Raw genomic sequence first — 17,343 nt, 5'->3', positions numbered from 1 at the left:
CTTCTGCTCCTTTAGAGCAGTGCAGCTAGTCAAGAATAAAGGGCCTTCTGCCGAGAAGGAAAGAGGTTCAGCAAGGGAACAGTGGCCTCTGATGACAAGCAGTGAGAAGTGCAGGAGGCCACACCAGCAATGCAGGCTAAATTCCCAAGGGGTTGTCTCCATCCTCAAGGCAAGCAGCCTAAAAATGTTTCTTATGTGTGTCTGACACCGTAAAGAGAGCCTGAGCCTAATGCAGTTATAGTTTTGCTTGTTCTAACATGCTATGCCAAGGAACAAAATAACGTTCACTTTCTTGAAAGAGGGCAGGATATTTTGAGTTTATAAACTTGTTGGGAGTACAGACACGCATTTGTGTTCCTCAGATTTTAATCCTAACCTGATAATGAATGCTTCCTAAGTAAGAAGACAATCACTATAGAAGGAATGTTGCCTTTTGCAACACTGCAGTTTACTAGGTTTTGTAGGGGCTAGACTAGAGTAGGATGTTGTTCTCAAATTTTCCTTCTAGTGCAATTATTTGGTGGAATTTCTTAATGACATTGTGTCCGGTTCCTTGTGATGCAGTGATACGAAGGGAGAGAGGAGTAAGCATGTGTGGGATACATTACTTGACTTTTGATGGAATAGCAACTACAACTATTTACAGACTGTGTGTTTTTTCAGATTGGTGCATTCAGAGGTTGCTGGCAGCAGTGATAGCTAGATTTTTTTTTTAATATTCTTGTAACACACAGAATGCAATGTTAGCATTCAGATAACCTTATTTTTCCCTCCATTGAATACTCCGTGATGAATGATATTGGCACTGGACCTCCCCCCAAGCCATAGTTCACTTCATATCTGTTTCCTTTTAAATCCCTCTGCATGTGGTCAGCTTTACAGGTCACAAATGAGATACTGCCAACTTATTTGTTGTCTGATTGTTTTTTACAAATGCTTCTGGTTTTGATCTTTCTGAGAAAATAGACGCTGAACGCAACTTGTGTCAAACATGGACAGTGTTTGTAGCTGGGACACAAAAAGGTAGAAGGGTTAAACATGACGCATACCCTTGAAACAATTTTGACTGCTGCTAATTTGGATGCTCAGTAATAGAGATCTGTTGGATGGAGGGGTTACCCGTCACTATTAATGACTCATTGGCCTCCTTCCCAAGCTGCCTGAAGTGCTGCTCTCCCTAGTGGAAGTAATTTTGTCTTTGAAGTACTTTCCAGAGCTGTCAACTAATGTTCCACAGTTCCCAGAGGAAATAATAAGCCATGAGTGCATGTACACTGAAAACGTAGAGTCTGAAATGAACTGTTCCTATAGGAGCCTGGCAGTCTGCTTCTCTGTGGAATTCAGCTTGTTTATACAATCTTATCTGGCTAAGCTTTGGTATTTCATCTGGCAAGCAGTTCCTATGAAAAGCAGCTGTCCAAGCAGTGGGAGTGGTGCTCCTGGTGGTTTTTTCAGAAGGTCTATAATTTCTTGTTTCATGTAAATTAAAGAAATACAATATTCTTTTGGCTACAACCAGATGCTCTAAGCAGTTTTCTTTCCCTTATAAATAGCCCTTTAAGTATGCTCTGCTGTTATGTACTGTGACTTAACTACAGGATTTAAGATGCCCACCAGGAAGGTGAAGTCCGTAAAGTCACAGGCTGACTACAGAATCGATAGAAGAGGACCTCAATGATGTTACTGTCTACAACTTTCTACATATGCTTAAAAAAATAACAATATTCTGATAGTAAAATATCCATGCTTGGAAGTGAAAACCTCCTTTAATGGGTTTTGCTGTTGCTGGACAAGTGGAGGTAGTTCTACCAGTTTAAAAAAACAAACAAACACCAACACCACCACTGCCGTCAAGAAAGTGAGCACAGGTACATCTCTGCACAGAGACCTGTAGCATATATCTTCTCTAACAGAAGGGTCCTCATGGGTATATGGTTAGTGACAACTCTATTTAAAAAAAAAAAATAGCATATATTAACAGAAAGGATGCAGCCAAAATACTTAAGGTTTTATGTAACTCATTGCCAGATAACAAAACGTTTCTTAAAATGTACTGAAAACTGAAGCTGTTGGAGAGAAGAGCTGTAATAATATTCAGTGCCTACAGATGAGTTGGAGGTATTTTTTTGTGTAGCTGTGGGTTGCGGTTTTATGTAGGACAGAACTGGAAAGCTGAGGATTCTGTCTCCAGCTGTAGTAAATGTTCTTGTTCACCTCTTTTTACAGGAACACTATTTTCAGTAGGAGGCAAATTATGTGCACAAGTAAAATTCAGGTCCAAGTCTTCCAAAGTTCAGTGGTTATCCAGGATTATCCGTCCAGCTCATAGTACATCTTTGTCTGAAAGCACTACACCTTGTACATGAAAATGCTCCATGTAATCTGACCCATTCTAAGAAATGTGGGACATATCCAGCACCTAAAAGACTAATTCACCCTCTGTGACCTGCATGTAACGTCTCACTCCAGCCTCATTCAAGACATAGGAAAACATGACACTTAGTAGAATATGAGGCTTTAAGCACTGTTCAGGTGGGCTGCTTGATGGCACTTCTCCTGCCAGTATGCATACAGATTTCTGTAGACTCTTTGCTCTCCAAAAGGAGAATTTGATATTGTAACAAATGAAACAAGAAAAATGAGCTCTCTCTGGTTCCATATGGTATATACTGGTCTTCGTAAGACCTGGCATCAAGCAGTCTGTTCCATTAGCTGAAGTGGCATTCCTTCTTGCAATCCTATATGGCGAGAAACTCAAAACCTAAGATATGTGGTACTGACCTTCCATTAAAAGTGTGTCGTCGTAAATTATGCAATGATATAGTTTTCAGTCTGATGTGTGCCAGCTGAACAGTGCATTACTGGAAATAGGCAATACACCTCTGTTTGACCACCCCATACTTGATAAGAGGGAGTAGACTGACTTCTCCCAGTTACCTTGTGAGGAAGGAAATTCTTTTTTTCATTGTGCTAGGAACCGATGGCTTTCTGCAGCTACAGCAACAGAAGATGCTAAACTTCAGCAGAGATACTTTGCTTAATTTCTGCAGCAACAGTAGTGGCTCTGAATAGCAAGGGGGGAGCTGTTCTGTTCTGTGTTTGTTTCATTTTTAATTTTAAGGTGAAGTCCCAAGCAGGTGTAATTGCTAGTGAGCGGGTCATCTTGAATACAAATAATGTAATAAACTCTGTATTGTCAAGGAGCATGTATTCTGCAGTTTAACTTTTTTCTAGAAAATAGTTAGTTGATTTTTTTTTTTTGGTAGAAGCTCTCCAAATTAGCTCTCATTTCTCCAACCTATAATAGGTTTTAATAGTTTTGCCTGTTAAAATTGGGACTTCATCCTTCTCATATGTAATCCTCTTTAGGGTCAGAGTTGGTAACTAATGCTTGACGCTGTTCTAAAAACACAAAAAATCCAGTCATCAACAGAACATGGACTTCTTTTTTTTTTTTTTTAATTGTGCTTCAGCCGTGAAATACTAAATCCAAAAATGGTCAGTGGTCCAACACTGAGAGTAGCCTATATCACTTGTAATATCATCCTTGCTTCTGCCTGGTTCATGTTTGGAGGAAAAAAGATTTTTGTGGTAAGCTGGGCTTTTCATTATTAAAGGAGGTGGTTGTTTTGAAGCTGCTCAGAGGTTAGGAATGCTGGCAGTCATCTGGGGAGACAGATTAGTGGGCTGAGCACAGGTGAGGAGGTCACAGGCACAAAACAACCATTTCTTTTGTGCCATTGCCCTGGTGGTGGTTCAGCCAAAGGAAGCTGCTTCAGAAATGACCTATGCGTGTCAGGAGGACCATCATACTTCTCCTGTGACATTACTGACTGATCATTGCAAACTTACGTATTGTGAGAATGAACTCTTGAGTTGTTGTTAATTTAAGGCAAGAAAACAGTGTTATCGACAAATCTTCCCAGGTAAATTATTTTGTAAAGCTTTTGCAAGTTTGCCTTAAAGTAATTCAGTATTAATACACTAACGTAGAGAGAGAGGGAGAGAACAATTACCTGGGTGCTTTCAGGGAATAGATGGATAAGTAAGGTGTGTGTTTCATTTCACCCAAGTGCAATAAACTGCACTTGCCAACCTTATTTTCTGAGTCTTTAAGGGATGCAGCTTTTATTTTGAGTTTGGTTTGCCAGTACTGCAAGAGACAGTCTTAAACGTATAAACCCACATGTAATTTTATTTGCCATCTTAAATTGAAATTTTAGGAGAAAGGTTGTCTTGGGCTTTAACATACAGTGCTACTATTCTACAGCGCTGTGTTTCAAGTGAGGAAGAATTTCAATTCTAGATCTGAATCCCCAAGCTGTTTTTGTAGGGCTGTTGCAGAACCTTATCAGTAAATTGTGAGGGTGAGCAGGGCACAGTGTTTGAGGCTGTGGTGATGAAAGACATCTCTTCTGGACCCATACTTTACAAGGTGAAAGTATTTGTTGCCAACCTTCAAAATCATCCATCAAAACTTAAAGTCTAGGTGAGTGTAGATGATGGTGATCTTGTTGATGAAAGAAAAGGATTAATACTTGACTTTGGCTGCCACAGGTGGCTTGTGCATTCAAAAGCGTAGACAACTGCACTGACCCTGCTCACCAGGTGGACTTGAGAAGATGCTATCTCCACACAGTCACTGTCTTGGCTGTGTATATGCTTCCAGGAACCAGTTGTGAGCTTCTCATGTTTGAGTTATTTTAAAGACTTGGAGTTCTGTGCCACTGCAGTCTAAATAACACAGTAGGGCCTGTATGGGTGGTATGGCTCTGAATGGCCTTGGAGGAGAGACAAGAGGTGAGTGTGAAGTTGAACACAACAAACTTTTTCAATGAGTATCTTTATTTCCCAGAAGCTTTTCCTTCAGGATGACCTTCTAGATGCCTTGTGATGTCCTCGGTGCTAGTAAAGCCAGTGTAAATAAGTTATAGGAGTATGCAGAAATACTCTTTCTGAAATCTTAAAACGATTTTTTTTTCCCAGCTATGTAGGATCACAGGATAATTTAGGCTGGAAGGGACCTCTGGAGGCCAGCTAATCCAACACCCTGCTCCGAGCAGGCTCAGTTAGATCAGGTTGCTGCTTAGCACTTTTTTTTTTTAGTGTCCTTTGAGTTGTGTAACTTAGTGTCCCTTCATTGAAGTCTGCCAATAATATGCCTTGAAAGCTGACTTGAAAAGGAGACCTTGCAAGAAATAAAAATGTAATTATGAGTTTGTTTTTACTAACACATCTTTTTTCAACCATTATCAGGTAGAGGTATTGTCTTACTTTCTCGAACATTATTACGCAGGGTGAATTTGTCAGAGGGAAGATTTTCTTAGTGGCAGTTCTGTAATTGTACTTTTCGTATTTTACTGCTCGTCTTCAACAGTGGAATAAACTGAAAGTCTGTCAGTTTATCTGAAAAGTGTTAGTATGCTTAAACTCCTGGTGAAATAATTTTCCAGCTACTGCATGCTTCATGCTTAAAATATGCACAGTATTTTTAATGTGAAATGCAGTGATGCATTTTGTACATTAACAACTTCATGGCTAAGTATTTTTTTTATGCAAAGCACAACATGAGCTTCTTATATGGAATAACTTGTTATATTATTAGGCAGATTTAAAGGTGATCATTTTGCATGTACCCCTGAGATACCACTACAGAGACAGAAATATTTAAGCAATTTCTTAATCAGTAGACCCTACGTAGGCTGCTTTCCTATGGATCTTCCTCTCAAGGGCAGGAGTGCGTGAGTCTGTGTCTGTTCTGGGACCCTTAGCATATGGACTAGGCAGCAGAGCAGTTTCTTTCTCCCTGCTTCTCTTTTCTACCAGGCTGCTTGCTTACACAGAACTTTTTTGGTACTTGGTGCTTTTAGCACTTCTCAGCTGAATCTGATAGCAATAAAATGAAGTAAAATATTCCAAAGAGAAAAGTGCTGTACTGAGGGATGCATATTAACATAAATCACTTATTAAAAAAGGCTAGGCTAAAAACGCATATCCAGCTACTCTATCACACCTTGCTTTCATGTTTGTACCTAAGGTCTGCTATCAGTTAAGGCTGTGTATTGGATGTTAAAATACTCCGCGATTTAGGCTTTTAGGTTAGAAATGTGTATACACTCCTTGCCCACTTGAGATGTCTATGTAAAATTACAATCCAACTCTGAAAATACAGTCTCACATCTAAGCCTGCAGCTGCAAGTAATTAGATTCTGCACAGCTGACAACAAGAGTTGAAAATCAGAAGTCTTTTTCCCTCAAAATATGGAAGAAATACGGGTAGTCATTGAAAACAACTCATTTATCCTGAAGGATGTGCTGATAGACATAAAATGTAAAAACAGTCAGAGTAAGTGGAAGAATTAATTTGGTTTTTTCCATATTATGAGGAGTGTGGCTTCACTGAACCATATTTAAGAGGAAAATGCCCTGTTGAATTATTTCTGTTTGATTGATACATTGGTACTGTTTCTCTTTCAGATGAAGTGGACTACAGTAATTTTGGGACCAACACACTATCAAGGAAAAAGAAAGCTCTGGTGACACTCCGCAATGACAACCTCCGCCGGCGTCCCCACATTAACATTAGCATGCCTCATGATTTTAGACCAGTGTCTTCCATTATCGATGTGGACATCCTTCCTGAAACACACAGGAGAGTGAGGCTGTATCGACATGGGTGTGAGAAACCCTTAGGATTTTACATTCGCGATGGCACCAGCGTAAGGGTTACTCCTCATGGACTAGAAAAAGTACCTGGTATCTTCATCTCTCGTATGGTTCCTGGAGGCTTAGCAGAGAGCACAGGCTTGCTTGCTGTGAATGATGAAGTCCTGGAAGTTAATGGCATTGAAGTAGCAGGAAAGACTCTTGACCAAGTCACAGACATGATGATTGCCAACAGCCATAATCTTATTATCACAGTCAAGCCAGCAAACCAGAGGAACAATATTATTCGAAGCAGTAGGATGTCTGGTAGCTCTGGCCAGTCGACAGACAGCACTGCTAGTCACCATAGCTTGCCTACGTCCCATGTGCTGCAGAACTTCCACCCTGATGAAATGGAGAGCGATGAAGAGGCTGACATTGTCATCGAGGGCGGTCTGGAGCCACAGCACATTCCCAAACTGCACAGCCTTACTTCCAGTAGCCTCTCTCGAATCAACGGCAGCAGCCTTAGCCACAGACTTCAAAGGGACCTGGTGCTCAACAACAACTCTGGCCGAGAAAGCAACGGCAACATCCACAAATTACTCAGTTCCTTAAAAACTGATCCCCGACACAGTCTAGTTATCCCCAGAGGAGGTATCGAGGAGGATGGAACAGTCATTACACTTTAGTAGCAATTCCCGCAACTCTCCTTTCAGTCTTAAGTGCCAATTGGGAAAATTGACTCTTGAAACATGCTATGCACAAAACAGAGAGCTGATATTCTCATAGACCTCATGGGTGCAGAAAATTGTTGCTTTCTAGGAAATGTGGCATCTGGAGTTAGACATAAAACTGTCATGCAGTGCAAAATTTGTCAGGAGAATGACAGAGTGTAAAACCTGGTTTATGTCCCAGCCCTAAAGTGAGAACACAAATTTGTTTTAGTTGGTATAAATCTAAGCAGTCATATAGGCCGCCAATGGCAGTGCCACATACTTGGGTTTGAATGCATGGGTGGATGTATTTATACATGCATGTATATAAATTAGATTTTAATAGTAACAGACAGGTCTATTTGAGGTGGAATCTGGTTTTCTTCTAACACCAGTTAAAAGAGAGTGCTTCTTAATAGCCATCCGATCTTCTGTGTTACATACAGACCTTCCACTAACTTGTTTACACCATATTTGCAACCTTATGTCTAATCCAGACAAGCTCTATAAAAGTAGCGGTTTCCTACTCCGGTGGTAACAACGTTAAGGAGATGCTGCAAATAGCTTTTCCAAATGAAACTATATATATTATTATTCTTTTTAAAAAGCTTGAGGAGGCAAGGTTGGAGGATGTTGCTGTTATTGCTGTGCGATCAGCTCCACCCGCTGGTCAGAGGCAGGGCTGCCTGCAGCACAGACGTGCTGCATGGGGCAAGAAAAACGTGACAATAAAGGCTTAAAACTAGGTTCAGCACCATTATCTGTAAATGTATTCTTTTTCGATATTTATTAGATAATACCTCTCTTCCCACTTTCCCTCCCCATCATGTCTGTTTTTTTTAATATCATGGTTCATGTGAATTTTAGGGATGCAAGCGAGAAAGCAACAAAAATGGAGGAGTGTGGTAGGACTGTCCCCTTCACCTCAGAGCTGACGCGGGTCCCTGCTTGTACCTTTGTGGCAACCTAAATCCACAAGGCCTTTCCTTACAAAAGATTGGGTAATTGCTATACAGGGGAGGGGTGCTGACTGACTGTCAAACCTAACTTAGAATAGTTCTGTTATTTTTGGACTCTTCTAGTAATCATAAAGCTTAATATCTACACAGGATTTCTAGAAACTTAAAATATACTGGATGTTCATGATGGCCAGGCATCTTCACTGGATGCTGGCTAGTGGGTAACCAGTGGCTGTTGAGTCGATAACTGTCTGCTTCTGAAAATGCCGTGAACTTATGAAAGTGGTCTAATCTAAAATATTTTGTTATATCTTGATCAGTGTAAGGAACAAAATAGAAATGTTTTACAATGTATTTTTCTACTTTTAGCTTATGTCATTTTCTTTTTGTTTTTAACTTTGTAGTACATTAAAGCTTTTTTATATGGTGGAATAGACATTTCTTAAATATTGTATGGATATGAAAATTCAGAAGTCTTGGTTTGAAAAAAATTACATTCCATTTTGGGATCTGTAATGGCTGGACAAATGATGTGTGGACTAATTCATTGTCGCTCATTTAGAATACCTGTGGAACAACCAGTCTTCTGCTCATTGTTAAATATATTTGGGACATTGAACGTAGTATGTTTCTTTTAGATTTGCTTTAAAAGTTTATTTTAAAATTCTTTCACGTACTATAATTAAACCTCTTCTAGGTATCACAGCGGTTATAGAACTGTACTTATTTTTCACAGCACAGTAAGAAAAGAACATTGATTCTGTTCCTCTTAAAGCTGTGTTTGTACTTTACCAAAGGTTTTCATTTTTAAAAAAAAAAAATCTGATTATTGGGGCAGTAAAAAAATGAATACCTGGACGTGCTTCAGTCAATCAGATCATTTTATCAGGAAAATTGTTACACCTTAAATAAGATTACTTTTATATAAAAGTGGATTTTTCTGGCTGAAGTTACTCATTTTACTTTATTTAACTGATGAAAATGTGACTGTCTGCAATAAAATGTGCACTGTCTTACTTCTGCGCTATATCAAGCACATCTTTCCTTAGAGGCGTCTCCCTTCCCTGTGGAAACAAGATACCTGGTTTTGATGACTCTGCAAATACGTAACCATTTTAGTAATGCTTTTCTCTCTACCAGTACAGACTTTGATTCCTGTGGTTGTTACTGGTACCAAGTTTCTTCCCATAGTGTTTTTTTTTTCCTCAGTACTGCCTTTACTAAAGGGTACTGTTATACTGATTCCCATGGGAACCAAGTAGTTTCCTACACTCAAACCTGGATTCTCAGAAGAAGCCCTGGGTGCCTGTGGCTCAGTGCTGCCCTGCCCCGCTCTGTCACTCTCCAAATAAAGCCGGCTTGAATAAAATATCCAGACTCTTTCAGCGTGTCAGAAGAAGGAAACAAAAGTTGTATCTCATACCTCAAAAGTATTGTACCCAAGCTTTCAGTTAGAAGCTGTGAATAGCTCCAAAGCTGACACATCGATGCTTTGATGTTACTTTGCAACGTAACTTTTAAGACGTGGAAGCATTTTGTGCCCATTTGCATCATCTAAAAGGAAAAAAAAAGCTTCTGGTTTTGCACGCATCATATCAATAACTGAAGTCGTCTTATACTAATTGTCTTTTTAAGATGAACTTCACCCTGCAAGGCTAAACCATTTAGGTTTCACACATCGACACCCCTTCGTGTACGACATTAAATTGTTGGACAGGGCTTTAACGGTGGGTGGCTGAGGGACCAGAGGGACGTTAAGTCCTCTTTAAAGGACAAATCCTCCACAAAGGCGCTGGCAGGAGTAGCCACCTTTCTGTCGTTGCCCCCACCACCCCCGGCAGGACCCAGGCAGGCAGCGGCTCCTGCGGAGCCTGAGGCTGGAGCAGCCCTCACGCGCGGCCGGCACCCCCGCGGCCGCACACCCCGCTTCTCCCCGCGCCGCCGCCCGTGGGGAGTGCGCCTGCGCCGGCCCCGCCCCGCTCACGTGAGGGGCCGTTGGCCGGCCCGAGGCGTGGCGGGGACGCGCGGCGGTGGCGGCAGCATGGCGGCCGCCGCGGCAGCGGCTGAGAGGGCTGGGGCCGACCCGCCGGCCACCTGCCCCGGCGGCGCGGACAGCGGGAACGTCTCGCAGAGCCACAGCAGCGCGTCCGGCCTCGGGGAACCGGAGGACGAGGACGCCTGGGAGGCGTCGCTCGGCGCCACCGCCGCCGCCTATTCCGCCTACCTGCTGGCCGACCGCAGCCTCTTCAGCGAGCAGGTGAGGGGACGGGGCGGGCGGTGGCCTCCGCGCCGCCCCTGCGGCCCGGCCTGCCGGGCTCCCCGGGGAGAGGGAGCAGCGGCGGGCCCTTCCCCGGCAGCGGCCCGGCCCGTCTGGCCGTGGCGGGGAGCGGGAGGGCCGGGGCTGTCACTGGAGGGCGACCGCAGAGAGCGGGGCGTCTGGGCACGCTGGGCCCGTGAGAGGAGCTGGGGGGGCGCTTGGGCAGGCCGAGACGTAGCGGTGCGGCTGGTCACGGGCGCTTAACGACGGCGGGAGGTGGGAAAGCCGGGGGATTGCTATTAAACTGTTTTTAGTCGGGCCGGTGTCTGTACTCGGAGGTTTTTCTTTGGGAGAGTCTGTTTTCAAGTACCTTGAAAAGATTTCCATTTTGCAGATAGAAAGCTTAGACAAGAGTCTAGAAGATTTGCTGACCAGAGTGGATGAGTTTGTGGGAATGCTGGACATGGTACGTATAACTTGCACGTAGCTGTGGTTTTGAAGTCAGAATGCAGTTTAATATGTATCCTCTCATTTAAAAACATGAGATGGGAAGCAGCCTTTGGTCTAGACAGACAGGTTCTGGTATGAAAACACACTTGACAATTAAATAAGTCATTGATGAAAACTACTGAACTTTCATGTCAGAGCAAATATACCCATATAGCTGTATAACTGCATAGTTCTATAATTCTGTTTGTATATTTGTCCTTTACGTACGTGGAATCCAATTTTGGGTGGCATAATGCTAGATACTTGAAAGGACAATATAGTGTGCTGCTTCTCCTTTAACAAAAAACCCATCCTCTCTGGGTTTTGTAATCAAAGTATCTAATCAGAGTTGCCAAACCTCCAAAGCTAGATTTGTCTTTAGGAGACCCTTTCATCAGAAAGGCAGCTTTGTTTTCACTTTTGCATGTGAGGAGACAGGGGCACTGAATTTTCTATAAGCTGACACTGGTGTACAGGCTGTCTTTTTAAAGCATGCACATGTGGTTCTCCTGCACTGCTCTAGGGGAACTTTGCTGTTTTGTTTTGTTTGTTTTTTAACCAATAATAAAAAAGTCTTTTTTTTTTTTTAGTAAAGTTAAGGAAATATACAGGTAGTACAATTTAAGTAAAAATTTTAGTGTAATATATTTGATTCTTTAGCATGTCTTGAGCATGTCTTAGGAAATGTTGCATCTCTTAATTCTTACGAGGCTGAGGCAGACTATTTTTAATACAGTTATAAAGGTAAATACTTGTCTACACAAAATAAATTTTATTCACAGGCACTTACTAAACTGTACAAAGAAGCTAGCTTATTAGTTTTAATCTAGTATTTTTATACTAATACTAATCTAGTATTTTTAAACTATGAGTTTTAACCTGTTAATTTGAGCACAGCTCTAGTTTCCAGAATAAAATCTACTACTTAACATTTTGGGTTATTCATTGGCTTTTGTATTATTTCTTTGATCATTTTAGATTCGAAGTGATTCCTCTCAAGTTGTCAATGAAAGTATACCTCAAATTTACACAAAAGCTACGGAAATGAGACAGATATACAGGAAGATTGACAAACTAGAGGTATGTATCTGATATCTTCTAGGTGTATTCTGTTTCTCAATAGGGCGAAGAATCAATGATATACTGTAATTGCGTGTCAAGTTTCTTTTAAAGTTATTGTTTTGGGAGCTGTTTGGAAACTAGTTGAGTGAGAAGTCTGTTGATGCCTGGTAAAGCTTCAAAACTCTGATTCAAATCCCTGTTCCCACTTTTAGTAGAAAGGCAGATAGAAGTCTAAATTCTAAGAAATCTAAATTAGTTACTTGAAAATAGGGAAAGGAAGACTGATTGTTTGATTTAACCTGGTTTTGCAGCCTTGTAAGTATCTCAAGTAATTTTTCAGCAATAAAATGGATTTGTTGTAGGTGGAAGGGAAATAAAGCATGGTGGTTTTGACTCCTTCTCATTTAAGTAATGGAACTTTCACCACTGTCGTGAAATACATAATCTTCTATTTTTATTTGTTAGTGAAAAAGTTGGATTTCTTTGGGTTTTTTCACACTAGGCTTTTGTGAAGATGATTGGAAGCAGCGTAGCTGGACTGGAAGAACGGGTCATAAAAGCAGAAACAGACCTTGGAGCTTTTCCAAGCACATTCAAGAAAATCTTGCACACAATCAGCATGCCATCCTTCCTTAATGTAAGTAAGCTTTTGTTAGCACATGACCAGCTTAGTTGCTCTGCTTACCAGAGTGGATGATTAAAACAGTAAGTTTGTTACACATACGTCTGAATTTAACTGTAAAACACTTATATACTGTATTAGGATTTTTGCAAAGTTCTCAGACTTAATAAAAAAAAACCCAGAAGGGCAGAAACGAGCACATAATGCACAAGCCTTTATGTTAAAGCATCCCTGATGTCTGATGGTATATAAAGCAAGTAGGAAGAGCCTGTACGGACAACACTGTTAAAGGATTGTACTGCATTAATAATATCACTGCAGAAATGTTACAGAAAAGGACATGAAAGCTACACTGCACAATATTTTTAAAATAAAGGTTCTGCCTGTACTCAGTCCACACAGTTCAGTAATCACATAAGCGCCTTGTTAAGCTTTCTAAGGGTGTGTTTTTCTCCATCTTTCCCTGTTACTACAGGTGAACTGTTTCTCCACAGAAGTTCTCCACTTGAAGTGCTCTCTCTAGTATGTTTCAGAGAGATGCCTTACCTAACCTTAAACTGGCACTGTGCCCTAGTTTTAAAATAACCTCCTGGTTTAAATAAAAAAATAAAAAAACAAATCTTCTGTACACCTCATGCTTCTTGGCATCGCCTACCAATACACCATTTATAAGTACTCCTCTTTGCATCTTGTCAGCTCCCAGATTCTTTCTTTATCTTTTTCTGTGTTCGTCCTGTACTAGTTTAGGTTTTTGTATCATAGTACTGGTGAGAATGCTGAAATTAAGTAGGTTTGCAGAAGGGGAGGGGAAGATGCTTGTGGCTCTTTGAGGTATTTGTGTTCCTACATATTGCAAGCATGTGTGGCAGCAGAGAAAAATAGATGGAAAAAGAATACATATTGTCTTGGTGAGACTTAGTTCAGGAAACCTGTTCTCCACTGCTATTTTCATGTTGTCTTTAAGTTAGTTAACTTCTCATTCCTTCTTTTTCTTTCACCATTCTTTGTTTTTGGTGTTTAAGTTTAGAGAGATGTCATTTTTTCTTTAAAAAAAAAAACCACACAAAGCTGCTATTCATGAACCAATTACAAAATCAAACTACTGCAGCAGTTGCCTTGAATATTCAACAATATTTTCCATTTCATTGCTAAAAACAGTTGTCAACCATGGAATTATAATCTTCATTTGAAAATTTTGGAAGTTCTAAGAAAGTGCTTTTATAGTGCTGCATGGAAACGCTTTTATCAGCTTAGCACTTTTACCATAATTAATAAGGTGGGAAGTCTTTGAAAGTGTCAGCAAGCTGAACCTGGCATGTCCAGTGGTTTCTTGGTTTGTGTATGGATAGCAATAAAATCAGCCCTCAGAAATTACTGGTATTAATTGATTAACTAAAAGGCAGGTCACTGTTCCACAGTGGTACTGTGTATTGCATGGTAAAAGATCTATTTTCACTAGTAAACACAAGCATGTCTGAATGAAAATCCCTATAGAGATTTCTCCTCATGTCGAACATTTAACTGGCTTACTCAATATATCAGTCCTTTGGAAAAGAAGGCTGTACTGATGTCATGATTTTCACTGTAGCTATAGCTCATGTTTTTCTGCTACAGTTTTAATTCAGTTGAGTCCCCTCACTGTCTTCCCATTTAAACGTATCTGTTTCTTTACACAAAGGATATATTTTGTATTTCTCAAGCTGTGTATTCAAAATCTCCCTTTCAGATTTTGCCTCGAGTTCTTCCCTTGTGAATACCAGGCAGTGTGAAGTACAGTACTGTTAAGACTTACAATATCACTAAGGATGTAGACTCTCTCAAAAGTTAAAAATGTCTCCTAAGCAGCTGCAAAGATAACTACTCATAAATGTGTACTTAGGCAACTGTGAGTACTGTGCCTGCCTATGAATTCCCTTACTGGATTAAAATTATGCCCTTCTTTCACATTTGCAAATATAGTGCCTCTTAAATCAGTGTCATGAGTTGCAGAATACCCATGACCTTAGTTTCCCATGCTTGCAAGGTGTTTTCTTATTTGGCAATACAGGATAGGAAATAATTTTTAAAAACAGAACTTTGATTTCAAAGATTACTTTTACATTTGTCAAAATTTCAGATACAGAGAACATTGATAATGTCCATTATTTATAGATCCGATGTTTGTTTATATTTTTTTATTTCATTACAACTTGAATGGCAAACCAAGCTTATTTCAGAGAGATTAATGGTATCATAAAGTTAAAGACAAATACAATTTAAATGTCATAAATCAGTGATTCTGTATATAACAGGAGATTTCATATAGAGGGTACAAATACACAGTTCAACTGAATATTAGAAATTCCACTTAGCTGTTTGGTAGCTATGCTTAGTTATATCCTCATTTTGGTACAGTAAAATCATTCCAAACTGGAGGTATACTAATGATGTTTGGTATACTTTTAATTTTATCATTGGTGAAGACTAATTTCCTCATTGCAGACAGGCAAAAAAGTACCTGAAGAACTCTGCAGACAAGCTGACTGAGAGCTCTGCAAAGTAGTTCATCAAAATCACTTCCTGCGTCAAAAAGCATTTTTCATGAATGAAGTGTTGATTTCAAGCCTTCTATTTAAGACCATGTATTGAAAACATACACTGGGTGTGTGTTGCTGTGCAGCATTACTTACATGCAGGAAGGCTGACATGATAGGCAGTAGTGGTCCTTGCTGCTGTCTCTTTAAGTGAGTATAGCAAATTGCATTGGAGTATAGCATATAGCATTGGTATAGCAAAACAACGTACAGTTAATATTTAAACGAAATGTGTTCGCTTTTCCTGAAAAACAGTGTAACAGCCTTTCCCAGTCCACTACCATATTATTTTTAACGGTATGTCATAGTACGTATATTCTAGCGTGTACTTGATGAAGAAGCTCAGCAGGAGCAGCAACCTTCTTGAAAGAAACATTTGCTAGGTGTGCTTCCATGTGAAGACTTTTTTAACTAAGTAAATGAGAAGACCGGCTAGGGTTAACTCAAAGGAAGCGGCTGAGGAGAACTCAAAAGCTGGAGCAGGAAAGGTAAAGGTATATGGCTTTGGAAGGATGAAGGTTACAATGACTATACCATCAGCTGGAAAAAATTACCCATTTGGCTCCTGCAGAGCTGGCATAGCTTACACTTTCAGGTCTGTTCAGGTGATAGAATGCCAAAAGTCAAAGGCTGCTTTTCTTCACTAAGAACATGCCAGACCCATCTGAGCCATGATTAAAAATTTACCTGACTAAGGAGATACGCCTTTGAAACTCTTCTTGTTTTGCATTTTAGCTCTGTAGGCTTTGTTTTAAAACTTGCTTTTTTAAGAAGGCGAAAAATAAACTTATCTTATTTGCAGAAATCGTCTTCCTCACGACAACAACAGACCCTCTATGAACCTCCAGTCCTCTTCAAGACTGAAGACTATTTTCCATGTCTTAACGAAGCACCTTATTGATGACTTTTACTTTGGGATTGATACGAATCAGCCAGAATAAAGACAGCCAAGCGAACAAAAGAAATGCTAACCTCAAAATAGCTGCATTTCTGAGCGTTATTGATGGCATATTGCCATTCTGATTGTCTTCCTTCAGGCAGTATTTTCAGGTAATCTTTGTGTACATTATTTCAAAAGTCTTCCTTAAACACAGTATAAATTTTCAGATTATATTGGTGAAGAAACTTAAGAATACATTTGCTTTTTTTTTTTTTTGAATTGTGAAATAATAGGAAACATACTTTGTACATAAATCTTTTAACACAAATATCTGTGCTGCTGCAAGTGTAAATAGCTATACGACAAGGATGTCTTTTTTTTTTTTCTTTTTTTTCACTAATGTACTGATTGAATGGAAAGAAAAACTGTATAAAATCATCTACTCCAAGTTTTGGAACCTGGTCCCTGCAGTTTGTACAGAGAAATGCACCACATTGGGACATACAAGTTGCAAGGGGAGGACTCGGAAGATCAGCGAGGAGTCAAGGGCATGGCTCGATGCTTTGTGAACTGGGACTAGATCATGTGCAAATATCCTGCTACCACTGATGATCATGAGGTCACGGTGACCTTAGCTTCTAATTATTGCAGTGTTGTGTTTTTTGATGTGTAACCAGGTGGGCACGATATATATATGTATTTTTATATATATATCCTGTCAAAAAGTATTGAAGTTGAGGCAGGGATGTCCCTGGACGGAGCCTCAATCGGGTGCCTGACCAGGCTGTCTGCTTTTCCCTCATAACCCTCCATGTGGTTACTGGGGCTCCCCGCACTGATTGCAGTGAGAGTATATTATCAATAAACTAACAGCTATCTAACCCCTGTTGTGGTCTGCCGTTTCACCTGACCGTATCAAACCGCACCATTGTTTCAGAGAACCTTTTTTGCACACAGCCTTGTATAATATCTAGCAGGTGTTAATCATAAATTGTTGTATTCCTCTAAACAATTTTATCACTGCTGTTTTACTGCCTATACAGCTCACTACAAATATCCAAAATTCAAATTTCAGAGGAATAAGGAATGCGTTAGGAAAGCAACATCGTGTCTGCTGTTTTGTGTTGCAAGCACAGAAAA

At 40.2% G+C, this 17,343-nt stretch overlaps 2 protein-coding genes across 3 annotated transcripts in view; both read left to right on the top strand.

Annotated features, from left to right (window-relative positions):
- The window catches only part of PARD6G (par-6 family cell polarity regulator gamma), a 69,100-nt gene extending 59,705 nt beyond the window's left edge, over positions 1-9,395 (top strand). The window contains exon 3 of the mRNA XM_063326382.1: positions 6,478-9,395. Coding sequence (XP_063182452.1) covers positions 6,478-7,337 — 860 coding nt within the window. The 3' untranslated portion in view covers positions 7,338-9,395. The remainder of the gene's footprint in view (positions 1-6,477) is intronic.
- A 908-nt stretch (positions 9,396-10,303) lies between these two features.
- Positions 10,304-17,084, top strand: BLOC1S4 (biogenesis of lysosomal organelles complex 1 subunit 4). Of its 2 annotated transcripts, XR_010069985.1 has the most exons (6): positions 10,304-10,577; positions 10,972-11,043; positions 12,045-12,146; positions 12,631-12,765; positions 16,126-16,373; positions 16,624-17,084. XR_010069985.1 is itself a non-coding variant. In XM_063326380.1 (5 exons), exons 1-5 carry the CDS (start codon positions 10,362-10,364, stop codon positions 16,222-16,224), a joined length of 624 nt encoding a protein of 207 aa, XP_063182450.1. In that variant the 5' UTR covers positions 10,304-10,361; the 3' UTR covers positions 16,225-17,084. The 2 variants fall into 2 exon arrangements, 1 of the variants encoding a protein (XP_063182450.1); XM_063326380.1 differs by having other exon boundaries at positions 16,126-17,084.
- The last annotated feature ends 259 nt before the right edge of the window (positions 17,085-17,343 follow it).

The sequence above is a fragment of the Chroicocephalus ridibundus genome, chromosome 2 (assembly GCF_963924245.1).
Source record: "Chroicocephalus ridibundus chromosome 2, bChrRid1.1, whole genome shotgun sequence".
In the NCBI taxonomy this organism is placed as follows: domain Eukaryota; kingdom Metazoa; phylum Chordata; class Aves; order Charadriiformes; family Laridae; genus Chroicocephalus; species Chroicocephalus ridibundus.
The sequence above is the reverse complement of the archived record's forward strand: the minus strand, read 5'-3'. Positions and strand labels throughout refer to the sequence as shown.

Coding starts and splice junctions, on each gene's coding strand:
- BLOC1S4 (XM_063326380.1), top strand. CDS start 10,362: ATGGCGGCCGCCGCGGCAGCGGCTGAGAGGGCTGGGGCCGACCCGCCG. Junction 11,044..12,044: donor TTGTGGGAATGCTGGACATG/GTACGTATAACT, acceptor TGATCATTTTAG/ATTCGAAGTGATTCCTCTCA. Junction 12,766..16,125: donor GCATGCCATCCTTCCTTAAT/GTAAGTAAGCTT, acceptor TCTTATTTGCAG/AAATCGTCTTCCTCACGACA.